Raw genomic sequence first — 25415 nt, 5'->3', positions numbered from 1 at the left:
GGGAGTGCGTTACAACTCACTCCCTCAGGTGCGTCCTCGGGCTGATAGTCGAAACTCACGTAATAATACCGTTATAATTAATGAAGTCGAGAGGTCGACCTTCTCTCTCTCTCTCTCTCTCTCTCTCTCTTTCTCTCCTGCACGCAAAGAGAATTTCATGCTAAAAATTTATCCAGAGTTTGGGATCCGAGATACATATCGATATTCTGCTTGAATTTATTATCCTCCTGTTTCAGATATGTTATTTATATTTTAAGAACTGAAATCTCTGCTATTAAAAAATTTACTTTATGTTTTATTGAAAAGAGTGATTTTTGTTTCCGTCCACCTTTTTAGACACAAACGAGCACCGAGTCGGGACCGGTACAAATTGAAAGCTTTTGAAATGCTGAAAAAGAATACGCCGGTTTCAAATCTGTCAGCACCTGCCTTGTTCCAAAAAATTTTTATTTTTTAGATCGAACTGACCAAAGCATTGCCTCTGGTTAATGCCTGAATCACGTCATAGGACACATTTTTTCTGGACAAAAGAGTTTATTTTAGGATTGCTTTGTGCCTGTACACATTCCATTCACCTTTGCACTTTCCACTCAAAAAATGGTCTTGCATAGCGAAAATTGAAAAAGTAGAAAGTCGAAATATGAAAAAGTAGCTAAGATTAATAAATGATTAACAAACACTTCAATGTCACATATATATTTTATCTAATCAATATAGGTGACAGAGACAGAATTCTTATCGAGCTGAACTATTTGTCTAAACTAATTAGTAAGAAAATCTTCCTGCGAAGCGTTGCTCCGCTTAGGTTCGGGAAAAGTTACCAATTTTGCCAAGATTTTTTATCGCGACTAATCATTGCATACTCGTTAACCGAGAACGATCTGCAACAGACCGAAACGTATATTGTAATTTATATTTAATGAAATCGTCACGCTTAAATAACAGCGCAGTCTTGGATCTCGTAGGCCAGTTAACTACATATTTTTGTATTGTTAATAACGAAGCTGTATTTGTATCTCTTTGAAACTGATTATTTTCCTTGGCAAAATAAATTTTACTGACAGTCAATTCCACGAAAACTTACCAGAAAGGTAAGATTGAGGGAAACTTGTATTGAAAAGAGAAGCGGCAATATTCTCTCTGTGCAATTCTCGAATTCTCGAAGCAACTTTAATTCTCTCGGAGACTAAGCGTGGGTGGGCGGAGCGCGTTATTGCACCCCGACGCGGTGTCTTGCGGCCGACAAAAATACTCGAAACTCCCATGACAGTCCACCACATGTAATGCACATCGCGACGATCATTTGAAAATTTTATTCTCCACACGAACATCGCGGAAACAGGGTTAACTCTTCCTCAGTGACCGCAATCAGAATACGTTACACGCCCACGCGTTTCGGCGCTCCTCTGAAATCTCTTCCCGATGCGAGAATCGAATGAAAAAACTTTATTTCCCCTTTTTCCTTTTTAATTACCTTTGCGCGCCCGGGTCCGCGTATGTGTCCCACGTAAACTAAAAATTGTAAAATTAAAATTTGAAATGCATCGTCCTGACGGCATATAAAAAGCTAATGCTTCATTCGTTCTTTTTTTCACGGAAGACAAAAGAAAGCCCGAGCGGAAGGGTTCCCTAATAAATGTCGGCCAAACCGAAAGATGAAAGAGAGTCGTTCATTTTACCAGGTCACGTGAATAATATCGAAAACGTGTAGGAAGCTCGATGATTGAAAATCGTAAAAGGGATTAGTATGAAGGTATTCACACGTGTAAACATTTTTCTTTAAAGAATATCCAAATAAAACACGAAAATGCATAACAACCGCACATACCGGGACGTGAAACATTTTAATCGTCGCGGAAAGTTGGACGGTAAAAAATAAGAAAGTCAAAAATGAAAATAAAGTAAAAAAATGGAAAAAGGAAAAAGAACTACAGGAAATCTAGAGGCAAAATCTCGCTCTTTCTCTACCGGTTTTTCAACTCTCGCTTTGCGAATGAGGTAGAGAACAATTTTTGACCGCATGCTCGACCGCGAAGTGCTGTAAATTTCGTTGCTCGCAGGTGACGAAGTATTAAAATAGGCCGACATGCGCAACGCTGCTTCACGATCGACGGCTACCTTCTCACGAGCGATCTGTAGACGTCCCGACGACTTTGAGTTAACCTTTCGATTGGCGGCCGATTGGTTTCCGATTGGTAACGGTGGAGCGCGTTCCACGTGCCGTATCCGAGAAACCGGAGACAAACATCTGTGTCCGGTGGCCTCTTCCCTCCTCTCCGCGGATTTCGGGGTCTCGCACGGCCGAACGTCGCGCCCCTAACAATTCCGCGCTTTTCACCCGTCAATTCGGTCCGCGTGTCCGACAGGGATTAAAATGTAAAAAGCGAGTCGTCCAACTGGATTTCCCGCGCGTCGAACGCACGTCATTCCTCGCGCGCTTCTCGCTCGACGGGGATGCAATTTGTCACCGGCTCCGCTTTTCGCAGGACTTTTCGGAAATGACTTTGCAGTCACGTAACGGCGGGGGGAGAGCCGTTCACCGGAGAATTGCCGCGGGATTATCGTAAGGTATCCGCGCAACGTCGGAAATTCCGGTCCAATCTGCCAGAGATAAGAATTTCGCGCCCGTTCTCGTCATGTGGAAGTACGATATTTTTTTTCTTGACAAGAATTGTTTCCGATCGAACACTGAGTGGAATTTATCCATATTTATACGAAAAAGAAGATACGAATTAGAATTGGAACTGATTTATTGCGTACGTACGTAATACACGATAAACATTTATATCCTCCCGCAATAATACATTGAACGTAATCTACAATAAATATTTTTTATTTTTTAGATGTTTTTTCTCTCAGCGCACCCACTCGTATCTGCACCTCGAGGGCTTTTATTGGCCCATTTCCGCTATCCAATCACATATCCCCGGAACCTTTGACGTTATTTTGGTGATTTTTCTTTTTTTTTACGAGAAAGCGAGAGAGGGAGAGAGAGAGAGAGAGGGAAAGAGAGAGGGTGGAAGAGTGAAGGAGAACGTTCGCTCGCACCCGTCAACACGAAAATTATATGTGCGCGCACGCGGTCGATTAGATCCGTCTCTATGAATATTGCAATATGTAAATCCAGTTTTCTCTTGAACTTGCTCTACTGTCTTTACGAAGCAACTCCTACCCTTCCCCCTCACATTCGTTTAACCTTCACTCACGTTTCCACCCGGACGCGAAACATCCTTGAAGGTCGTGAGCGAGTAGGCCTTTTAACACTGAATGACGGAATATCTCTCGAGTTTCCGGCGACGTCCCGGACGGGGACCTCAAAGAGCCCCAATTTGTATGTAAACCGAAGAAGATCTAAGGAACTCGGAGCCCCGCGTTATCTCGCGAGGTAAACGTTTCTTCAACATCGCAGTCGATCGGGAAAATCATTTCAGAAATTACAATAATTATCTGTAACTTTTTCGTTATTATAATGTTATTATTATAGCGTTATTGTTACATTATTGTCTATTATATCGTTACTATTATTCTAGCTTTATTAATTTTTGTGTTATTGAGCATTCCACGTGTCGTTTTCTACGATCGCTTGTTTACTCTCACCGAGGAAGAAAGGATCGCAATTTTTGCTCCTTTTCGCGCATAATCGCTCGACAATGCCCCGTTTGAGAGTTCCGTGCCGAGCAATTTTTAATACAGAATCGCGGCATTTAATCTCGTCGGTCGGTTAGCCAGTCTCGGGGATTTCGCTCGGGGCTTGGGATTAACTGGAAGCATCCGGTATTTCTTTCGCGCAAACGAGAGGAAAAGTATGCGCATCGCTGTAAACCAGCGGTCGCGAACCGGGCGAAGCAGAGATTCCTTACCGCGATCTTCCCATATAGCCGTGCGGTAAATTCCTGTCGGAGGCGAGTTTTACGGCGGCAAGCCCGAGAGCTTTATAAGCTTACATAATGAAAGTGGTACGACAAGAGAGGCGTACTTCCAGAGGCCCCTCGAGACAGATCAGCGTCTGTTTGTACGCCTACTTTGCATAAGCTCGTCGTCTTCGTCGTCTCTGTTGCCCTTCGAAATTTCACCCGTTTCTTCGACGCGAGCCCACGTCTTCTCATTCGCGTTCTTATCGAAATTTCAATGGGAAGAGCAGAAGACAACGTTGCCATCAGACACGAGCTGTCTTCTGATAGAAGAAACGAGATGCTAACACATACCCGTGATGCAAAATTCATACAAGGCGCACGGTCTTAATTTCCCGTGAGATAACGTTCGCCGATCTCTGTTTTCTATTTCCAACCGGAAGTGTTTCGAAAATAGGAAAATTCGATGCCAACTCGGAAAACGGCAAAAAGGGGATCTCAAATTAAGAGATAACTCTTTTCATAATTTAGGACGCTTCATTTCCGCGAGAAGAATAGATTTCGGAGAATAACGAATTTATGATTTCTTCACGGGGGAAACTAATTATTCACGGAAATAAAGTACTTGGTACACATAACAACAAAATCAAAATAAATATTAAAATACGAGGTTCACGATGAAAGATAAAATTGTCAGTATAAGACCATCGAAGCTGAGCACGGATGTTTTAATACCATTAAATATTAATAATGTTATTAATATGAACGTGGGAGGGTGAAGATGTTCGTGAAAACATTTTGTACTTATGTTAAAATCCTTGTTAAAATTTTTGTGTTGAATTTTTAACATGTCTGTTAATTTAACTTATTATGTTCATGTAATTTCAACATTTTGTGCTCAACGTGTTGCGTCGATATTCAACGTATGTAAACGTTAAAATAACATTTTATACTTCAGTGACTACTAACGTATTCATTTATGACATAATATTTGTGTTTTCAACATATTCACCTTGTATTAAATTAACACAGAAGTTTGAGTGGACTGTTTGGGACATGTGAAATGTGTTAATTTAATACACTCTTTTACTGTATAGTGCAAAACTCACTGAATTTTTCCAACCTATGAACCGACCCTTGAAAGTCCCAGTGATATTCGTTATCAATTTGTTTTATCCCAGAAAACCCTTATCCAATTGCTCATTAAATTAGTAAATAATATAAATTTTACATTAATTAAATACTATACATTGATCAAATATTATATATTAAATACTATACTATATTTTATTATACTTTATACTTTATATAAAAATAATACAAATTTTGCGTTAATTAAATACCAAAAAGTAAATTATATATAAAGTTTCTCTCCGAATTCATGACCTTCACTTCGAGATTTTCTGAGCATTCGAAGACCACTTTTTCTTGCCGAAAATATCGAAGGAGGTCATGATTTATGGCAACTCTTCAATTTTCAACATATCTCCGCGTAGCTAAACCTAAAATTAAAATTCTGTTCAAGTGGAGGCCATTTGAAGTTGATCGAAGAAAACAGTTTCGTTATCTATTTAGTCGCCTGAAACGAGAGTTCGTGAGAATCTCGTTTTTCCGATTGTTTGTATCCCGGAAATCATTAACACCCTACATTGTTGCTAAGGAAAACTTATTGGATTGTCCGATAAATTCGCAGGGAATTTTTATGAAAAATTCGAAGCCGACACTTTTAGTTAGGCGTAACTTTATTTTTATTTTCTTCGACCTGTTCCCATCGCGCGAGAAAGACGGTCGACACATTGTTGAACAAAATGATATGCCTGTTTATGAAAATACCAGGCCTGAGTCTCTCGAAAAAAGAGAAATACCTCCAAACTATCAGACGCCCGAATAAATTATTCAGGAAATCTATCGGTGAAACGAAGGTCGTGCGTTTAGGTTACACCCTGTATATCACGCGATATAGCATCGCGTATTAACACCCCCTTCAAATCTCACCACGTACCTCGCCGTATTCCGTATATTAATTTCAATAGAAATTCTCCTCTGGCGCGAGTTAATCCGCGACGTCATTTCACCGTTTCGCGATATAAAGAAGGCCTCGTGTTGGCGTGCGAGCGTTTAATATTGCCATTCATTAGACGATTACCGTCACCTTTGCACCGCCGGCGCGTAAGTTCACGTTCTTCCTGTCCTTCTCCCTCTCTCACCTTCGTTCCCCGCTTTTGTCCGCACGCGGACGGAGAAGACGACGACGACGACGACGAGAGCGCGCGGTAAACGAGAATCTACGGTATTTTAAAGAGAGATCGGGGAATAAGCGACGGCGAGGTAAAGGGCAGCGGAGTGCCGCGACAAACGGAGCGGAGAAACGGCGGTCACGTGACGCTCAATCGCGTCGCGACGTTAACGCGATCGAAATCCGCGGACGCGAGATCTTCGAATCAAAGGGGGAAAAAAAACCCACGCAATTACGGCGAATTTCCGATCCGCAATTCCCGAAGAGCGACGGCATCGAATTCCGGAAATCGTGCTCGCGATTGCGAGGAAGAGGAAGAAAAAAATGAAAATGGAAAATCGATCGTTCANCCCCCCCCCCCCCTCACGTGTTATCGACGTGACGCGACGGCAGGACTGATAGTAGCAGGATAAAAACGAGATGAAGAAGCCGCGGGAGAAGTTTCCAAAGTGCTCTCGAATAAAATTTTCCGACGAGCGATAATCGAGTGTACGCGAAGAGGGGAAGAAAAAAAGATTATATGCGCGGTGCGGGCTGAAAGTTACGCTATACGCTGCGTCACCGTTAAAGTTACGTCGCTCTCTCTCTCTCTCTCTCTCTCTCTCTTTCTCTCTCTCTCTGGTTCGTCTCTTTTCCTTTTTGTTCCCTCCACCTTCTACATGCGTCGTCGCGCGGTAATAGCTTTTGTTCCGGATCGAGTTCACCCCGCAGCTCCAGCTTGAAGGGAAAAACTCGATTATTTATCGTCGCGGGAGACTAATTGTTCGGGCGAAAAATCGCGGCCGCGCTTTCGAACTCGTCGGCATTCCCCGGCTAACTTTTATCGCCGCGAACTTCGAGATTCTCTCTCGGCGCGGGGAGTGCGTTTTACCAGCGCCGCGGCGTTAATTCGATTAATGCGAGTCGAACGGCCGAGCAGAGGAGGGGGAGGGTAAATTGGATTGTCGCCTTTTCGGCGATTTTTTTTTTTCGCAAACTCGTTCGAAGCGAAATTATCCCGCCCGATAACGCGTGCTCCGCGCGGCAAGCAAATTTCGGATTTCACGCTCGTTATTTTCCGACTGGGAATCCCGAATGATAACACGAGAAATGGCGGACACGTATGCTCGAATTTCCGATGTTCGCGTCACGTTATTAAATCGCGATGTTCGTCAGCCGGACGAATAGCGCTATAACGTATCAGCTGCGGTTCGGCGATGAATGAAATGCGCGCTCGAGTGCGCTCTATTTCGCTGGTCCCGCATTCGTGCACGTGCGGGAACTCGGCCGTGGCCTCCTTGCCCGATAAACTTGAAAAAGCTCAACGAACCGTCGCCCGTGCCAAACGCAAGTTTCCCTTCGTCGTAAGACAAATTATCATATTGTCATGTGGTCGTGTGCTCAACGAAAATTAATGATGACTTTGTTCTAACGATAACTAACAAAATTACGACGGGAAGTTAATCGGCCGTGGATCATTAACTTCCCGACGGCAGCGGGGGCTGCCTTCCCCCGCTGTGGAGCATTATCGTGTCTTCAGAAATTACGGACGAGAGACGAGTAAGAGATACAGGTAGAGATAAATAGATAAGTACGTAAATAAATAAATGGATAAATAGAGAAGGNGGGGGGGGGGAGCGGGAGAAGAGAAAAATTGATTATGAGTGGTGTTTATTAATTGCTCTTTCAAGACGTGTAATATACACATTAAATACTATAATAAGTTCTACATAATGGAAAATAAAACGAAAATAAAAATGAGATAAAAATAATGTTGAAGAAAAAGAGCAGGAAAGAAGGAGGAAAGAAACAAAGGAAATATTATTCGAGTTTTCATAATATTAAATGTTTTCTTCTAAATTTATAGTTAGATTTATTTATTTCTGATTTCTTTATCGAGAGAGAGACGTCATTCCTTCTCGAGTTTCCAATAATAAATCACGCGAATATATATATATATATATATATATATATATATATATATTCATATGTATATGTATTTCTTTTGTTTCACCAAGTGCAGTTTCGGCGTGACAGGAGCGATTTATTGGCAATTGCGACGATTACGAAGGGCGAACTCGCGAAATTGCCGTAATTACCCCGGACTTGTCCGGGGTACCGTCTCCCCCGAGTCACGCTCGAGTTGTCGTCCCGATACGACGAAGTTTCTCACGAGGAAACGTCCCTCGATACGTCATCGCAACGCGCCGGCGTTCCCGCCAACTTCGCCACGAATGTTAATGAACTGTCAACAGTCGCGAGAACCGACGCCCGACCGCGAATTTCGCCAAGATTTGACGGAAAGTTAATCGGCCGTGGATCATTAACTTCCCGACGGCAGCGGGGGCTGCCTTCCCCCGCTGTGGGGGCATTATCGTGTCTTCAGAAATTACGGGCCATGATTGACTTCCACTCTGTCTCCCTAACTAACTCGACACAAACCTCGTTCTAAGAGCCTCTTTGTATAACTCTCGTAGAAAACATAGCAATACATAACAGCGTAACTGAAAATTATTATTATTATCGTGTGTTATAATCAATTATATAATCGTTATGTTATCACAATGTATATATTTTATATGTTAATAATTCGCTATAACAATATTAATTATATATAGATATAATCATAATATTATGAACGAGTCATAATTAATATAATATTAATATTATAACGCATACAGATAGGGATAAAGTAATAATAATAAAACGGATCGAAATTTTCACTTATATTCTCCTTCGAACAAGCGAGCGTGCGAGATAAACGGTCTCTTTTCGCGCATCATGCGCGCTGTCATGTAAATAACACGGGCGTCACCTGTCTGGCCGTGATTCACGGCCTGTCGTTCATCGAAGAACGTCGCGTCTAAAGATACCGGCGTCTCGCCGGCGGATTCCCCGTCTCACGAATCTCTCGATCCGCTAATCGAGTGATAATCCGTTTCGGGTCGAATCCTCGCGGGAGGCATCGATACGAGAGAGCGAATTACGAGCGCGAGATTGGAAGCATCTGTTGTTCGCGCGAACGGCCAACAAAACGGTGGAGCCGACGGCTATTCGTCGCACGGCGAACCGCAAATTGCAGCATCGTCATCGTCGTCGCCCTCGTCCTCTGGATTCGCGACGAGAGGACTCCGGACCCGGAAGACTCGGGACTAAATTATACGCGGCGATCGTGAATATGAAATGTTCCGGCGGCGGTTCCAAGAAAGCGAACGGGAGAAATCGTTGACGGGTTTCGTCGCTTACGTCGGTAATGACCGTCGTCGTTAATAATACACACGCGGCCCCGCGGTCAGCCGTATTCATGCACTCTCGCGGAGAGATGCACTCGCACAAATAATACATCCGCCGCGTGCGTAACACGCCCGATGCGATTGTCATTACCGGCGCTCGCCGTGACGTGACGGCCGCTACGGTTCGCCGCCGGCCGCGGGAAAAAGCGCCATTATCCGCATCCACGCGGGGATTTATTGCCCTGTTTCTTGCCTCCCGATATTATTACGACGGATTAACCGACATTCCCGTCATTTTCGGACGTGCGAAAAAGCGACCGGACATGCCACCGGCGAGAGAGATATTCCAGCCAGTCTTTCCCGGCTCGAAATTTCGATGCTGCTTTGATGTTCGTAAGGATGTATCGGCCATTAATCGCGGTATTCTCAGTGGCGCATGAAGGAGCCCCACTTGTACATTTTTGATATTTAACAAGCGAAATTATGCTTCTATATACTGATTTCACTAACTAAGTGATAAATGTTAATTTCGCACGAAGCTGAGCTAGACATATATATGCAATATTATTAAAGTAAGAAAGTATCAGAATTTCTTTTTTTTTTTTATTTCTAACTTTTCAGTTGACCTAATAGAGATGCACGGGTGACGGAAAGGGATATATAAGTATTTAAATATGTGCATATGTACATATCTTTATATATACATTTCTATGTGATATTTTATTATTTCGAGTATTATTATAAGTTACGAATTTTACGCAGTTTTTTGTTTTAAAAACAAAATAATTCTGAAATTTGTGTACACTGACAAATTCATTTAGTTGATTCAAACAAAATTTGTTTAGAATATGATGAAATAAATGTTTGAAATTGATCGTTTAGCTTTCTATTTATTTTTATTTAACTATGTATATTCATTTAATGATAATTCATTTATCTCTTTCAACGTGCGCTTGTATTTTTTCCTTTTATACATTATTTATATCATGTCTCGATTTTTATTATATTTTTATATTTTTCAATATCGTTTAATTTTATCTTTTAATTTATTTCATTCTACCATTCATTAAACGTGTATATTCGTTTAATGAGTTCCTGTTAAGTTTCATTTAAAATTACTAAAGTGATTATGAATAAAATAATTAGAAGTAAAATTTGATATTTCTCGCTAAAGCATTCGACTTTTTTTCGCATTCACGAAGACTGCGACGGACGTGGAGAGTGGAAGGAACATGTCGATTCGATCGATTCGATCGATATCGTTTGACGTGTGAAATGAGCGTTTAAAATCGTCTCCGCGTAAATTGTGCAATTCGAGGGGCACTTAATAACGGGAAATTCTGACTGCGGAAACGCGTGGTTCTCTCGCGCTTGTGCATACGAATTTCCGCCGCCGCCGGGGTTATTCGAGGGTTTCACGCGGAGGAGGCGCTGAGAAAAGTTTCCTGTCGCAAACTGGCCCGAGGATCTCTAAAGCATTAAATAAAACCCATAAAATTTCGCGGGGAGATGTCCCGCTGTTAATAACGCGCCAGTGGAATTTCATAACGCTGTTCACGCGCTGGAAATTATATGCGAGAGTTGTGCAATAATTGGTAGACGGCCGATTTTAGAATCGGAATGTTGAAAAATTTATCAGTAGAGTATTTGCAAACGTTCATTAAATCGCTAACTATTTCACCGACTCGAAAGACAAGTCATTTTATATACACAGAACCAGACAATCACCTGGCGGAAAGCTGGCAGAAAGTGATAGACACCGATGTGCATATGTGTGCGTATGTGTGGCAAATAATTTGATTAATAGCGTATTAATTTCAATATTAAAGTAATAACAGCGTATTATTCCGTTATTATTATTAACGAAACAATAATTTAATAAGGGGACTTATTACGGGAAAAGAAAGATTCTTGAATTAAATAATACAAAGAAGTAAAGCAATGTGAGAACAGAAGAGAAGATCGGAAGAGTAAATAAATAGACCCAATATACATATAAACAAACAAATTAATAGAAGGAAGGGACGAAAAATCCCGGCGACTTCTCGCGAGCTCCTGATAGAAAGATCTCGGAGAAATTCGAACACTCGTACTTTCCTACGATCCGATCATTTCCGGCTCCGCGTATATTCCCCGTCCGTTTTTACGAGTGCTAAATTCCGCGTTCCGAAATTCCTCGATCCTCTCCCGATCTGCCTCGGGCGCATCACCTCCCGTTGTCCGGGGAGTCTTAGAGCTGAGGAAGAGAACTCGCGTTCGGTCGCAGACGAGAGACCCCGACGTACGTATTTCTAGAACGAACTCCCCTGCCGGAAGTGATCGTCGCGTCGCCTTCGTCGAGCGTCCGGCGAGCTGGACGACGAACTATCCGCGCGATACCACGACGTCCGATTCGCCTCGGGAGTGTGTCCGTAGGCGGAAGAAGCGGAAGAAGAAGCGGTCGAATCGCCGCGATGAAATCGAGCCGCGAGCAGCGGCGAGCGCGCCGCGGACGGAGCCGCGCAGCGAACACCTGACGCGACGGTTCGCGCGACCCCGGGAACGCGAGTCTGTGATGGAAATCGAGGACCAGCCGATGGCCGCGGGGCAGGGGGCGAACCGGTCGGTGGGGAAGTTCGGCCTGGTCGCCGATGACGGCCTCGTCGCCGGTGAGACGCGGAACGTCGCGCTCACCGCGCTCAAGGGCGCCGTGATGATCGGCATCATCGTGACGGCGCTGCTGGGCAACGCCCTGGTGATCGCGAGTGTGCGCCGCCACCGGAAGCTACGGGTACCGACGAACCGCTACGTGGTGAGCCTCGCGACCGCGGATTTCCTCGTGGCGGTGTGCGCGATGTCGTTCAACGCGTCGGCCGAGCTGTCCGGCGGCCGTTGGCTGCTCGGCCCGGTCATGTGCGACGTGTGGAACTCGATGGACGTGTACTTCTCCACCGCCTCGATCCTGCATCTCTGCTGCATCAGCGTCGACCGTTACTACGCGATCGTGCGGCCGCTCGAGTACCCGGCGATCATGCGCACCGTCACCGTCACCGCGATGCTGGCCAGCGCCTGGTGCTTACCGGCGCTCATCAGCTTCATCCCCATCTTCATGGGCTGGTACACCACCGAGCGGCAGCTCGAATTCCTACGGGAACACCCGCAGGTAGACAGGGTCTCCCGAAGCGGCCTCCCGATGCGCCCGATCTGTCGTTTTCTTCCTTCTCGGCGCGTTTCCACGGTTTCGGGGGAAAACTCCCTTGATTCTCACGTTCTGCTCGGTGTTTGAAATCGGTCTTGTCTCCCTCTTATATTTGCATACGACGGGCGAGCGTCCTGGCATTTTGTAACTCTGTTTCGTAGATTAGCTTCCAAATGAATGTTCCCGTGTTGCAAAACAAAGTCGCTGAAACGCCAGAGCGCTCACGTCAGATCACATGGAGTCGCATAAAAATGTAACGGGGGAATTAAAGTGATCCCGGGTGAAATAGTCTCGAACAGGACCGGCAGGGTTCAATGATTTCGATCGGAGCGAATCGGTGCGGTCGAATTCCCCTCCCCGGAATAAATTGCGCAGGTCAACAGAAAACTTGTATCCCACGTATGAACCGTTAATTTTGCGGTGCTAATTACAAATATGACAGTTGCAGTCAAAATTCAGAGCTTGAATTTCCAACAGTAGACAACGAACGAAAGGGAATTCGGTATTTGAGGGTTTAACGGTGTGCAGGAAAGGGAATATGCATCTTATTTATAAGGAAGCTAAATGTAAACGCTACTTCGAACGACTGTTGTAAATAATTCACTCTAGCGCGAAAATGGCTCGTTTGCAAACACAAGCTGATTGATCGATTCGATTTAGTATCCTTCATAAACAGCCGAAATTCGTCGGCTTAATTTCGGGACATCTTATCTTTACCCGCTATCAACATTTGAAAATGAGACGGCGAATCGAAATTAAGAGTACGTCATTCTATAAAAATCTGAAAGAAGTGAGTGTTACGTTACATACACTGTCTAGTAACTAATTATGACTTTTTTATATCGTAACTATAATTTCTTTCGTTTAACCATCAGCTAGCTTATTTATCTAGCCATCAGGAGAAGTGAGCATCGCATTATATTGGTTAGCAGCGACGTTAGACACAAATCTACTACTTCGTCGGCTAGACACTCTACGAGGTTGAATTTCCACTAGGAAAACAGGACCTGTTTGCGCTTCCCACTTAAAGCCGCGCCTTTGAAACATTATACTTCCGACTCGATCTCCGTAGATTTCCCAGTCGGGATTTCTGACTTTCTCGAAAGATCGGACTGAATCCCAGTTGGATCGTAAAGAATTTTCTACGTCGGTCGATTCGAAGAACGAGACGCGGCAGATTTGTCTCGGGAAATTAAAAGGAAGGAAAAATTCAAAGAAGAAAATCGAAACGTGAAAATTCAAAACAGAATTTCGGCAACATTACCAAGTGACGACGGCGCACCGGCGCTCCCGGCCGCGCGTCAAATCGACTCCGAAATTTCATTCCCGGCATTCGTGGCGACTTTCCCCGAGCTCTCGACGAACAGGCACACGGAGATCGAGATCTGAAAGCCCGACTTTTGCGCGCAGGTGTGCGCTTTCGTGGTGAATCGGCCGTACGCGATAGTGAGCTCCCTCGTGTCCTTCTGGATCCCGGGCGTCGTCATGATCATCATGTACTGCAAGATCTACAAGGAAGCGGTGAGACAACGCGCCGCCCTGAGCCGAGCGTCTAGCAGTACGGTGTTGAACAACGCTGTTCACGCGCGTCGCTCCTCCGGTGGTTCCCGACACCACTCGAGGACGTCGCACCAGCTGCTGCTGCATCCGAGCGACGCCAGCGACTACGGCAGGCCGCCCCTCTCGTATCGAGCCTCCGCAGCGGAGCTCAACATAGAGAACGGTGAGTGTCGCGTCGGAACGTGTGGCTGAGTGTAAGAGGGAAAACGAGAGATAAAGAGAGAGAAAAATGCGGGAAAACGAGGGAAATGATCAAAGAGGGAGAGAGAGAAAGAGAGATAATGACGCTTGAGAAAGTTTCAAATTTCGAATTTTGAAGGGAGCGCTAAAGCGTCCGCTCTCGATGTGTAGTCTAAAATGGAATTTGATGCGGAAGTGCGATTGGAAAACGAAGTCGGGGAAATTCGGTCGTCGTTTATCATTCGGATTACCCGGGAAAACTTCGAAGCATATGTTTACAGGTCTAATATCGTCATGTGAGTATTTAAATATCATACGCTAGATATTACATGATATTATTATCACTCGTATTATATATAGGGTGTCCCAAACTAATCTCGGTTCCCATGGCGTGCAAGTAGAACGGGTGAAACTGTGCGGGAAAGTCATGTGCTATTTTGCAAAATTCGCAATAATTGACGAGGAATTAATTATTTTGTCTGAACTAATGAGCGCACGGGAGGTAGGCTAGACTCTGTGTGAAGAAAAATCGCTCCCTTCTGAAGATCTGGTAACGATGAGTATCAACTGACAGCGAGAAGCGCGTTTCTTTTCGGCGCACAGCCCTGTGTCACATGCCGTTCGCTGCCTACTGCGTTACTACTTTAGAAATAGGATGGTGAATAATTCATAAAAATGTTAACACAATGAAAATTCCACCGAGAATCAAAATGTTCACACATCTCTCTGGCAGAACTCTGATTCCAACGCGAGGGTCCAAAGTATCCTTAAAAACGGTATTACGAGATGGAAAAATAAATTGCGTCAAATTACACGATATTAAGTAAAAATAAATTTACAAAACCTAATTGAACTCCTTAATATGTATCGCGACAATCACGACGCACGCTGGGCAGGACGCGTTTGCGCCGGAAATCGTCTGAATCGGAGCGAGGAGACTATATCGTGGACGCTTTCAGCGGGTGCATGGCGAAAATCACTCGAGCGTTACCGGAGCCGCGAGAAATGATCGCGCAATTATCGCCCGGTGAAACCGAACGGTGCGGCGAGAATTCGATTGCGTTTTCCTTCACCGGCGGTTTCTCGCGAAAGCGGCTTTAATGCAACGTTTCAGCCGATGCGCGCGCACAAAGCGAAAAGATTATTACTCACCGGCCCGCGGCGATCCGCCGTTTTCTTGCGGCCGTCCGTCCGTTCTCGGCCGATACGTCGAATCCGTCTCCGGCAACCGTGTAATCATTGATCCGAGGAGAAACCTCGCGTCGATTTTAGCCCACCGACACGGCAAATGACACGGCACGCCGAAATGATACGCTCGGTCGTTATTACGTCATTACGAGGAATTCGGCCTCGCATCGGAACGGAGGTGATTAAGAGCACGGTTTCGCCGCGATTGATCTCACGATAACGATAACGATAATTTCCCCGTTCTTTTCATTCCTTATGCCTCGGCTGGTAGTGTCTTATGAATTATCGATACCGTGTGATTCCGTATTCCAACGAATCCGATGTTCGTTATAGACGTCACCGAAACACATTTCACGTCTACATCAGAGGGGAAGCGCCAAAAGCGACATTTTACTTTTGGGATTTAAAGCCCTCTTTCGGAGGCGTAAAATTAACATTTATATATACGAATAACAGATAGATAACAAAGTTTAGTTTACATCACAGATGTATGGGGTTTGCTTAAATAAAATTTTAATCTGACACCAAGCCGCACAAAGACATGGAATATTACGAATTGGATAATCGCAGAAAGCTATTATTTTCCTCGACATTCTCATTAAGAAAAAAAATCCCCAAATTGTTCACATAATCTGCTTTTATAAAATACACGGTGAATATGCTGTAAACGTCGGATCGGTCGAAAAGTTTGATTTGTTTCGTGCGTCAAGCTTGTCGTCTCGTTACATTCAATGGGAACAAACTGTTCGTTAATCAAGTAATCACCGTAGTCGTCCATGATTCCTCGCTTCCAACTTTCTGGCGGTAGGATCTCAACACATTATCGCCCCTGATGTTCATGCGGCATATAATTCATCGAAAGTCGAGCCGAACTTTCTAACCGATTGATATATTACACGGCAACCTCGCTCGTTGTCGCACGAAACGCCACTTCCATTGCACGAAAAACCGAAACCGCGCGAAAGCGGATAACGCAAATCGCCGATTCCCGGCGAGAGATTTCATTTATATCTGCCGATGACGGGATATTTCTTATCGAAAAGGTGAAAGGGTGCGACACTGAGTATCGGTTTTCCATTGAATCTTCGCTGACGACGACTTGCCTTCGAATTCGTCGAAGAAACCCCGAAGTCCAAAGATACCCCCCCTCCCTTCTAACCCCCAATCGGCAGTTATCCGTGACACCTCGTCGTTCCAGCACACACCATGTGCAGGATAACGGACGTCCTACGTAAAATGCAATTTCCGCTGTTTATTTCCAAATAGAATCCCGCAAGAGCGTGTAATCGTTCAGCCCCCGGAACGGAATTTCTACCGGCGTTTGTCGAAATTAATCGAACGTTCGATCCTTGAGATCGCGGATTTTTCACGAGAAACGATCCGTCGAGGGATATCTTCCGTGGCGGATTAAAGGAGCGTCGATATCGCAAGGACGGAAGAAAGAGATAAGACTTGACTCCCGGCGAAAGTTTAAACGGACCGGTCACGATGGTTCCGCTCATTATTTATTATTCGCTATTTGGCGAGGGAAATAATAATAGGATACGAACGGTAATCGGATCGAGCATCGCGTGCGAATGGTCCTCCGCGATGAAGCGGATAACCCAGACAAACTTTCATGATCATTACGTGCAGCAAGCAATGATGGAAAATTAACCATTTTTCTTTATTACCCAGTAAGTACCAATTATCGATAGTGTGACATCAATATTTTCTCATGCGACAATATAATTGTTACATTATACACAGGTTATATTGCATTTACATCGCTGAATGGGAGATTATAGTATTGATGTTACGTTAAACGGTTAATCGATATTTACTAGGGTACATTTACGAAGCAGATATACCATGTTGAATTAAACATTAAGTTTACAATCACGTTAATGATCCCTATAGCTTAGATTGATCCAGCCTCTCAATAAAGATGTTAACGAATGATCGAAATATAAAAGAAACGAATATTATAGTTATAAGAAAGAATTATTCTAAGAATTCTAAGAATTAGGTTCTCACGTACACATTAAATTTATATTATACAATGATGCAAATTTGTTTATGCTCAATATTTGTTAATTGAAAAATTCTAATGTCCAATTTCTTGCTAATGACAACCGGCTTTTGCTGACTTATATATTTTTTTTATTGTAAACTTTGTGTTGTACTGATGCAACGATAAATTTAGTAAAACTTACGTTCGGACTTTCATAAAGTTTACACCGAGAAAAAATATCTTTGATATTTGTAATTATAATTGCATAAATGAATGAAGGCGAGTATAATTTTAGTAAGATTTCTCTCGGTATACGTGATATGTTGTTTCAAACAAAGTTTAATAAGTTTAACAAAGTTTCAACTTTTTTCTGTCATATTTCTTTCGTATTTCTATTTTATCAATCTACCTAAGTCGAAATTTTAATTCTACTAAGGATAACTTGCGTCTACTTAGACGGCCCATAGACTAAAAACCTACTTTGACGATATTGACTTCTCTCTCGAACTTTTAATACTATAGATTGAATTTTAATGAAAGCTTGAACAACCTATTTTGACGTAAATAGAACGAAAACGAAAATTTAAGACATTGTCAGGTTCAAAGTAGGCATAAATTATACTTTTACAATTGAAATTGGACATATTTTACTATCTTCTACAACTATTGTTGTAGAATTAAACGTTTAATTTAGAGTCGAAATTTCAATTCGGGTATGTGACGAATATACAGAAAAAATTAATATGAATTCAAAACTCATATTATCATATATAAGCAAAAATATACAATCTTATATGAAAATAAAATAAAACTTGTTCTTATAAGAAAAAAATCTTGAGAAATTCTATATAGATCTAAAAATATATTTGATGTATTATTCAAGAAAATTTTCATGAATTAATAGGACAAAATATTGAATAAAAGAAACAATATCGTCAAACAAAGAATTGTATCAATTTGTAGACATCGTTCATTCTATTTAATATTTTTAATTAATCTCAATTCACGAAAATTATTCTTTAATAACAAGAATTCATATTTTTAATGCAACTCTATAGAATTTCTTGATATAAGAGCAGTTTTTATCTTCATGTAAGATTATGTATTCTTATTTATATATGAGAATATTAGTTTCAAATATCGATAAAATATAACTAATTTTTTTCCGTGTACGAATACCAGATAAACAACTCGCAACACTCTGCAACCCTTGCAGCAACGTCGCTGCCAAATTTATCCACCAATTTACACACTCGTCCGGATGATATTCGCGTGCGGAAAAGACGTCGCCAGACGCGGTATAGTCCTCTAAGTTCTTACGTAAATTGTGCCGCGTTTGAAATTCCTCTCAATAGAAGAAGAGCACGCTTTTATTCTGCCGCGGCCGACAAACGAGATCTCGTTTGCGAACTTTTGCGGCAACCCGTCTGTCCGCCCGCCGTCGTTTTGCCGCGCAATTTTGCCCGAGCGGGGAGCGCTCGAGCGATGAAGGGGTGGGGAAAGGGGGAGGCATCGACGAAATAACGGTATCGATCTGGCGTCACTACGGAGTAAATGTTAAACGCGCTGCTAAACGTCCGCCACATTAGAAAGCGATTACGTCTGCAAACACGCCCTCACGTCGGCCCGGATTAATCATCCACGCTTACCGTAGACAGCGCGGCTGGTGGCCCCCGCCGCCGGTCTGCAATATCGCACGCCATTCACCATTCTGTCGAAAACACATCGCGGCGGATTTCGCGAAACGTTATTTGCTCGGCCTAAAAAGAACACGTCAGCTGTGCAGGCGCGCCAAGAGGAAACCGAAAACCTTCGCCCTTGATATCACGCTGATATTTCGATCTGCGATCGTGGACCGAAGCGCGACGGTCGCCGCGGATATTCTGCGCGACGATCCTCTTCGCGACCTCGTTACCGGCAGTTCGAAGCCGGGAAACGACGGACTCGCAGTGAATACGCGGGTATTCAGTTCTGAACAGATTTTTAAACGGTAGTATCGCTCAATTACTTAAGTATTAATCAATCAGTTAATTATTACTTAAGACGATCGAGCGAACGTTTAAACGGAGAATTCTCCTTAGTCGGGAAATTTGACCGTTCTCATTAATTAACTCGTTTAGCAGTTAGTGTCTCATTGATGGGATGCTTTTTTTTTTATTGAATACGATCACTTAATTAAAATGCAGGACGTCCTAAAATTATCATATAATACTTTAACATTGTGGAATTTAATTAAAACCGAAAATCCTAGAACGTTGGGAATATTATGATTTATCGGAGCTTTATTACTTTTAATGTATATCTTGGTATATTAGATTTCAATTAATGTTTCGTTCAGATAATTTCACTTGAAATTAGCAAAAAATGTGATTTTGTTATTCAGTTGACTTCCCAAAGTTTTAGCCGTGAGATCTTTTTCATTGGCTGATCATTTCAATTGATGCCTCAACATTTTTATGTTAGGATTTTTTACTGCAATTAAAGCTCCGCATTCTGTTCCGTTTTCTGCATTCGTTTTGTTTGATGACGTCAGAAGCGACAAAACGCGTGTCCGAAATTCTACGAAATACATTGAATTGAAAGGACGCGTCCATTAAATAACATTTGAGATCGATTAAGTACACTTGTTAAATATTACAAAAACTTTTCTTTTGTTCTGATAATCGATGAATAACCGTGAAATTAACATGACATACAACACTTTCTTTTTAGTCTATCGTTTTTCATGATTGTCTCGCTTAATTTTACAAGTATCTATTAATTGTTAAAGTAAAGGAAAAGTTTCGGAATATTTTACAAATGTGCTCTCAATCGATCAGAAGTATGATCATTTTATGGATATATCCTTTCATTTCGACGTATTCCGCAAGAATTCTGAGCATATATTTCCTCGCTTCCGAGCCATCAATCAAGATTGCTGCAGGAAGCGAGAAAATAGGAGCCTTGAGCTGCAGAATATGCCATCAAAATATCGTTCGATGATATCGGGCCACCCGGTATAATCATATTTTGTTCTTCGCGGCACATCATTCTCAGTTTAACGTTTTTGCCTTCAATAAAGACCCTGGAAAGCATTTCCGGCACTAATCTGAGAAATCTCTGAGAAATAAACAGACTGATCCTTCTATTGAAGATGTTTGCCAGATAATTAATGGTCCTTTATGGGTAAACGGGGCTTCACGCGGCTGCGCCCGCGTCTTCCGGAGCGATGACAAATTTCACAGCGAGCGCGAAAGCGATCGTCTCGCAGCTGTCCTCGTGAAAATAAGCTCATGCTTCTAATTTTGACACGTAATAGCGAAATAACATCGCACCCGCGCGCGTCGTGATCGCGAGCCAAGTAAACACGTCTAGCAATAGATCGTCCGCTAATATATCATGCCGTGTTTTACACGTCGAAGGCATCGATAACGTCGCGTGTACAATAACTACGCGCGGAACTTTCCGACGCGATTTATCGACATCGGAATATGGAAAAAGGGAGAAATTTCGCTCGCGGCGGATTTTCGGAAAATTCGAATGGATCGACGAGCCGCTAATAGACGGACAATGACGGCTTGATACGGCGATAATTCGTTAAATTAATTGATAACGATTTGTTATACGCGACGACTCGTTAGCGGAATGGCAGCGATACGCGAACGAAGATTCGCGTTCAATCGGTCGCTATATTTTTCCTCCAGATATTTTTGCACGCACATGAAGATTGGCGTCAATATTGTTGAAAAATATCATCATGTGATAGGGAAAATTGAATAGTCATTTAAATGAAGTGTACAATATTTCAAAAAGCGTAGTGTATGGAGAAACGAAATCTTTGTTGACTTTTTTTTGATGATATGAACAAACCAAATGCATTCTGGTTGAAGAAAACCAAATTTCTTGTTATGAGAACCGAATTTAATTCGAATTCGGCTGAAACCGAAAATGTGTTTGGCTTAAGCTCTTACTATCAAATATATTCAAATTAACTTTTTTCCGTGCATATATATATATATATATATAATTAATATCATATAATTAACATTATGTAATATTTTATTAATGAAAGGTATCTCAGAAAAGATACAGTTATACTAAAAAAAATAAGTTTTCCTTCGTTTGCCGATGTAAACTGTAAATACTCAAGGAATTTTGTGATGGATGTTCATTCATAATTATGATCGTTACATTTTGTCGACAATATTCCAGTTAAAAAAGAAAAATTGAACATATTTAAACACACATACATATACGTGTCATCGTATCCCTTAAAAGGTTGAACAAATTTCGCGATTCGTTCTTCGATTTTGGAGTCGTTTGAAGTCACCGATCCGGAAAACCCGGCTGGCACGTACGATAATTCTGATCGGAAATCGAAATCCACAGCGATCGGGCGATTTCGGACGTGCGCTGGCTGCATATTGACTCGGCTGGCGACACGAAGCGAAATAATGCGCCTGCCAGCCTCTGCCCACCATGATTCGGCGGGCGTTATTATTACACGCTATACATATAAATTAATTGCAATCCGCTGCGAGCAGCAGATTGCCTGACAGCGGGTCACATTATATTTCCTCGATGCGTGGTATCGAGCGACGGGTAACGCGCCGGTCGGTACTGGAGTAGTTTCACGAATTTGTCGGAATTTCGCTGTTGTACTTTTCGGACAATGAAATATTGCGACGGGCTGTGCAAAATAACAGGAACAGGCTTCTGCTATGTTTCCGTGCTGAGAATGATCCTGTGAACTGTATATTTTTTTTCTGTAACAACCAAAATGCGCACATCGTGACGAACATCTGCCCCAATGCCGCACAGCAGGTTTGCAAACTTTTCGGAATTTCGTTGTTGGAACTTTTCCTCCTAAACTAGGACGACTAATTGTTGTGCGACGACTAGATGAAAACAACGGTGACAAGTTTCCTTTATGTTTTTACGTTAAGAACAATACTGCAAACTGTATATTTTTTTCTGTAATAACTGAAATACGAATATGTTGCATTGTGGGGAATCTACCTCGATACCGAGATAAATTTACTTACGTTTAAAAAACTCGTTTAAAATGTTTTCTCATTTGTCATCCATTTTCTAACAAGTGATATTTACTTTCATTATTTTGCATCAGAAAAAATTTCAAATACGTACTTTCGATAGAATATAGTAATTATTGTTTCTTCATTTATTAATGTAATTTGATTTTTTAAACTTAGATATTTAACATTGTGCTAAATTATATGTTATTTTTAACATCGTGCTGAATCATATGTTTATCTTAGAAACGGTTCAACTAATAAATTATACATAATCGGGTATTATGTACGAACTTTCACTTAATTAAATACGGACCTATCCCACTCGTCCACACACTCGGCTATATTGTTTCATTAATAAACATTACTATTATCACGTAAAGTAACATATACGACTGCAGAAAACTTTATTCCAACCGATGACACGTCTATTTCAGTTTATTCACTCACGATGGAGAATATTAATGGAAAATTTCGAGATTTAAATCAAACTTTTTCTTTTCTTAATTATAATATATTTATAATATTGTTTTCAATTTTGAAAAAACTTAGGACAAAATGCAGGGAAGAGGGATAAGATAAGGACTTTAAGGTTTATCGATTTTTCTTTATTTCCGTAATAACGTAAAAATAATGATCAAATTTTTTCTGAGTAGCTAAAAACCTTGCCTATCACCTGCATAAACTAAAAATGTATAAACAATAGAATTTTGTTTAATTTATATATTTAAAAGAGTCTCAATTTCGTTATCTTAACCTCATATGTGAATAAAAGGACGAAGGTTAAAAATACATTTTTTATCCATATAAAATATAATTTTTTCATGCTTTTCATATTATTTTGCTATTATAATGTACAGCACAATAAAACATAAATGAAATGATGAAAACTATTTATGAATAAAAAATATGATTTGTGACAACGTAATTTAAAAAAGAAGTAAATTTAATTAATTTAAGTAAAAAATAAAAAAAAGTAAGCGGAGCTTTCTGCGAGCGGTCAGTATGCATGCACAGAGAAAAAAGTTGTCGGCAGCTGGGTTACCTATCCATTTCCGAACCGACGTTACTTAAGGAGATGCTATACCTGAAAACTTTACAGACAGATTTTTTCTGCAAAGTTTACGTTTTATTGATTGCACAGAATTATAAATGTTTCTACATAACGAACATATTTGACGAAATCAACGAAAAAAATGAAATCTCGACCTGCCAAATAGAGTAAACATTTACCTAAAACAAAAATCTTTACAACTTGTATATATCGAGTGTGTGTTTGTTCCAGTAAGAAAAATTTCGAAGAACATTTTTATACCTTTACAATTATAGATAAGAGTCTAAAAGGATGCGGAAAGTTTGTAGAATAAATCTTATATAACTTGGTTCTGCGTTAGATATGGCAAAATTAAATAACGCATATTCACATTTATATCGCGCTAATATTTACGTAAGACCTATATATATAAGGAATACAGAATAGCATAATTCTGTGTTTGTGTAACATAACATTGCGAGGATCGCCTTTACGTTATCGACGCTTATCAAGTTCCTCAACAGCTATAGCATCCCCTTAATCTCGATGATCGGACGGCAAGCAGCGAGTCCAACGGCAATAATAATATCCTTGTGACTTATGCTTATATAATGTATCCTTATGATGTTAGAACGAAAATTTTGACTCGAAGAAACGTTCACGAAGCGAACAATTACATGTCAAGATAACGTGTGGGAAACTTGCAGGAGACTTTCAATTGAACGTACTATATGAACGTACTACAAAGTAGCAAGCAAACCTCTAGAAAGCAATCTTCCAGATCAGTCTGAACGCTCCAGTGGGCCATAATTAGCTTTCTCCCAACTCACTGGAAACTTCTCTGTGATCGCTTCATTTTCGCCTGAGATCTTACTCTATGGTTTCACTGTATTTATTTATCCAATTAAAAATAATATTGCAATATAAGAAATGAAAAATAATAATATGTTATTATATGTTCTTTTATATATTGCACAGTAATTTTATAGAAAAAGTGAAAATATTTACTATAATTGTGTAATTCTTTATGAAAAAAATACCACAAAATTACATATATAGGTGTACCTAAAATATATTTCTTATTGTATTATCTATTGTCATTGACAGATGATGTCAAACGGCAACATATTACTTATTACTAAAAGCCTAATGAGTTGGATATCGACACGTTATTTATTATTCATCATTCAGCAAACTTAGCGAATCATTATCTTACCTCCTTTCCTCCTATTTGTATTCTAAAAGCAACATTTTCTCATTTCTATTTCACGGTTTCTCTCGTAATCACTACATAAAACTACATAAAACCAACCTGGCCCAGTCTCCCTTACATTTCCACACACGCATGAGCGCGCCAAATCACGAAATTTGGAAGCGGAACGTTGTTCCAAAAAACTCGTATTCCTGGGAAATTCGAGATTCCACCACGGTCATTCGAAATACTCAAGAGCGCAGCGTTCTGTTTCTCGAATTTCGGCACGACCCGCTTCCGTTGTACTGGAACACACCGTGCACATCCGCAGTCGCGGTGACGAATCTCTCGTAACTCGCCGAATAACATTTTCTCCAGCGAGATATTCGAGACGCGCACTAGACGAGTTGCGGAATATCGATCGTAGCTTCCACAGGTGTCAAGCATTTTTCGCCCTTTGTGTGNCCGCCCGCCCACTCGTGAGAGAGAGAGAGAGAGAGAGAGAGAGAAAGAGAGGGCAAATAACGAGAATATTGCTGGAAAATCGCAATATGTTTCGAAACATTTTGCCCCCGCTTTACATTTCAATCCGTTTAAATGCCGTTGTTTAAGCTCTTTATCCTCATCCACTTTCTAGACAAAGCTTTTTAAGCTCACCGTTGCGCGCGAGCGAGTGTCCTTTTTTTTTAATTTTTATTTCCAACAGCGTTCGGGGCGTTTCAGCAGAGAGAGAGAGAGAGAGAGAGAGAGAGAGAGAGAGAGAGAGAGAGAGAGAGAGAG

The 25415-nt window shown here is 41.6% G+C and overlaps 1 protein-coding gene across 10 annotated transcripts in view; it reads left to right on the top strand.

The window, feature by feature from the left end:
- LOC106740618 (octopamine receptor beta-3R-like) overlaps positions 1-25415 on the top strand; it is a 121059-nt gene that overhangs the window by 64591 nt on the left and 31053 nt on the right. For 4 of the 10 annotated variants that reach the window (XM_014611834.1, XM_014611829.1, XM_014611831.1 and 1 more), the window contains exons 2-3: positions 11595-12441; positions 13888-14200. The exons of 1 other annotated variant lie outside the window; for it this stretch is intronic. In XM_014611834.1, coding sequence (XP_014467320.1) covers positions 11854-12441; positions 13888-14200 — 901 coding nt within the window. In that variant the 5' untranslated portion in view covers positions 11595-11853. Of the gene's footprint in view, positions 1-2843; positions 3386-11565; positions 12442-13352; positions 14201-25415 lie in introns of those variants that run through there. 5 more of the 10 variants (XM_014611826.1, XM_014611832.1, XM_014611836.1 and 2 more) reach the window with 5 other exon arrangements.

The sequence above is a fragment of the Dinoponera quadriceps genome, unplaced genomic scaffold (genome assembly GCF_001313825.1).
Source record: "Dinoponera quadriceps isolate SergipeBrazil2010 unplaced genomic scaffold, ASM131382v1 scaffold278, whole genome shotgun sequence".
In the NCBI taxonomy this organism is placed as follows: domain Eukaryota; kingdom Metazoa; phylum Arthropoda; class Insecta; order Hymenoptera; family Formicidae; genus Dinoponera; species Dinoponera quadriceps.
This window is presented reverse-complemented; position numbering and strand designations above follow the sequence as displayed.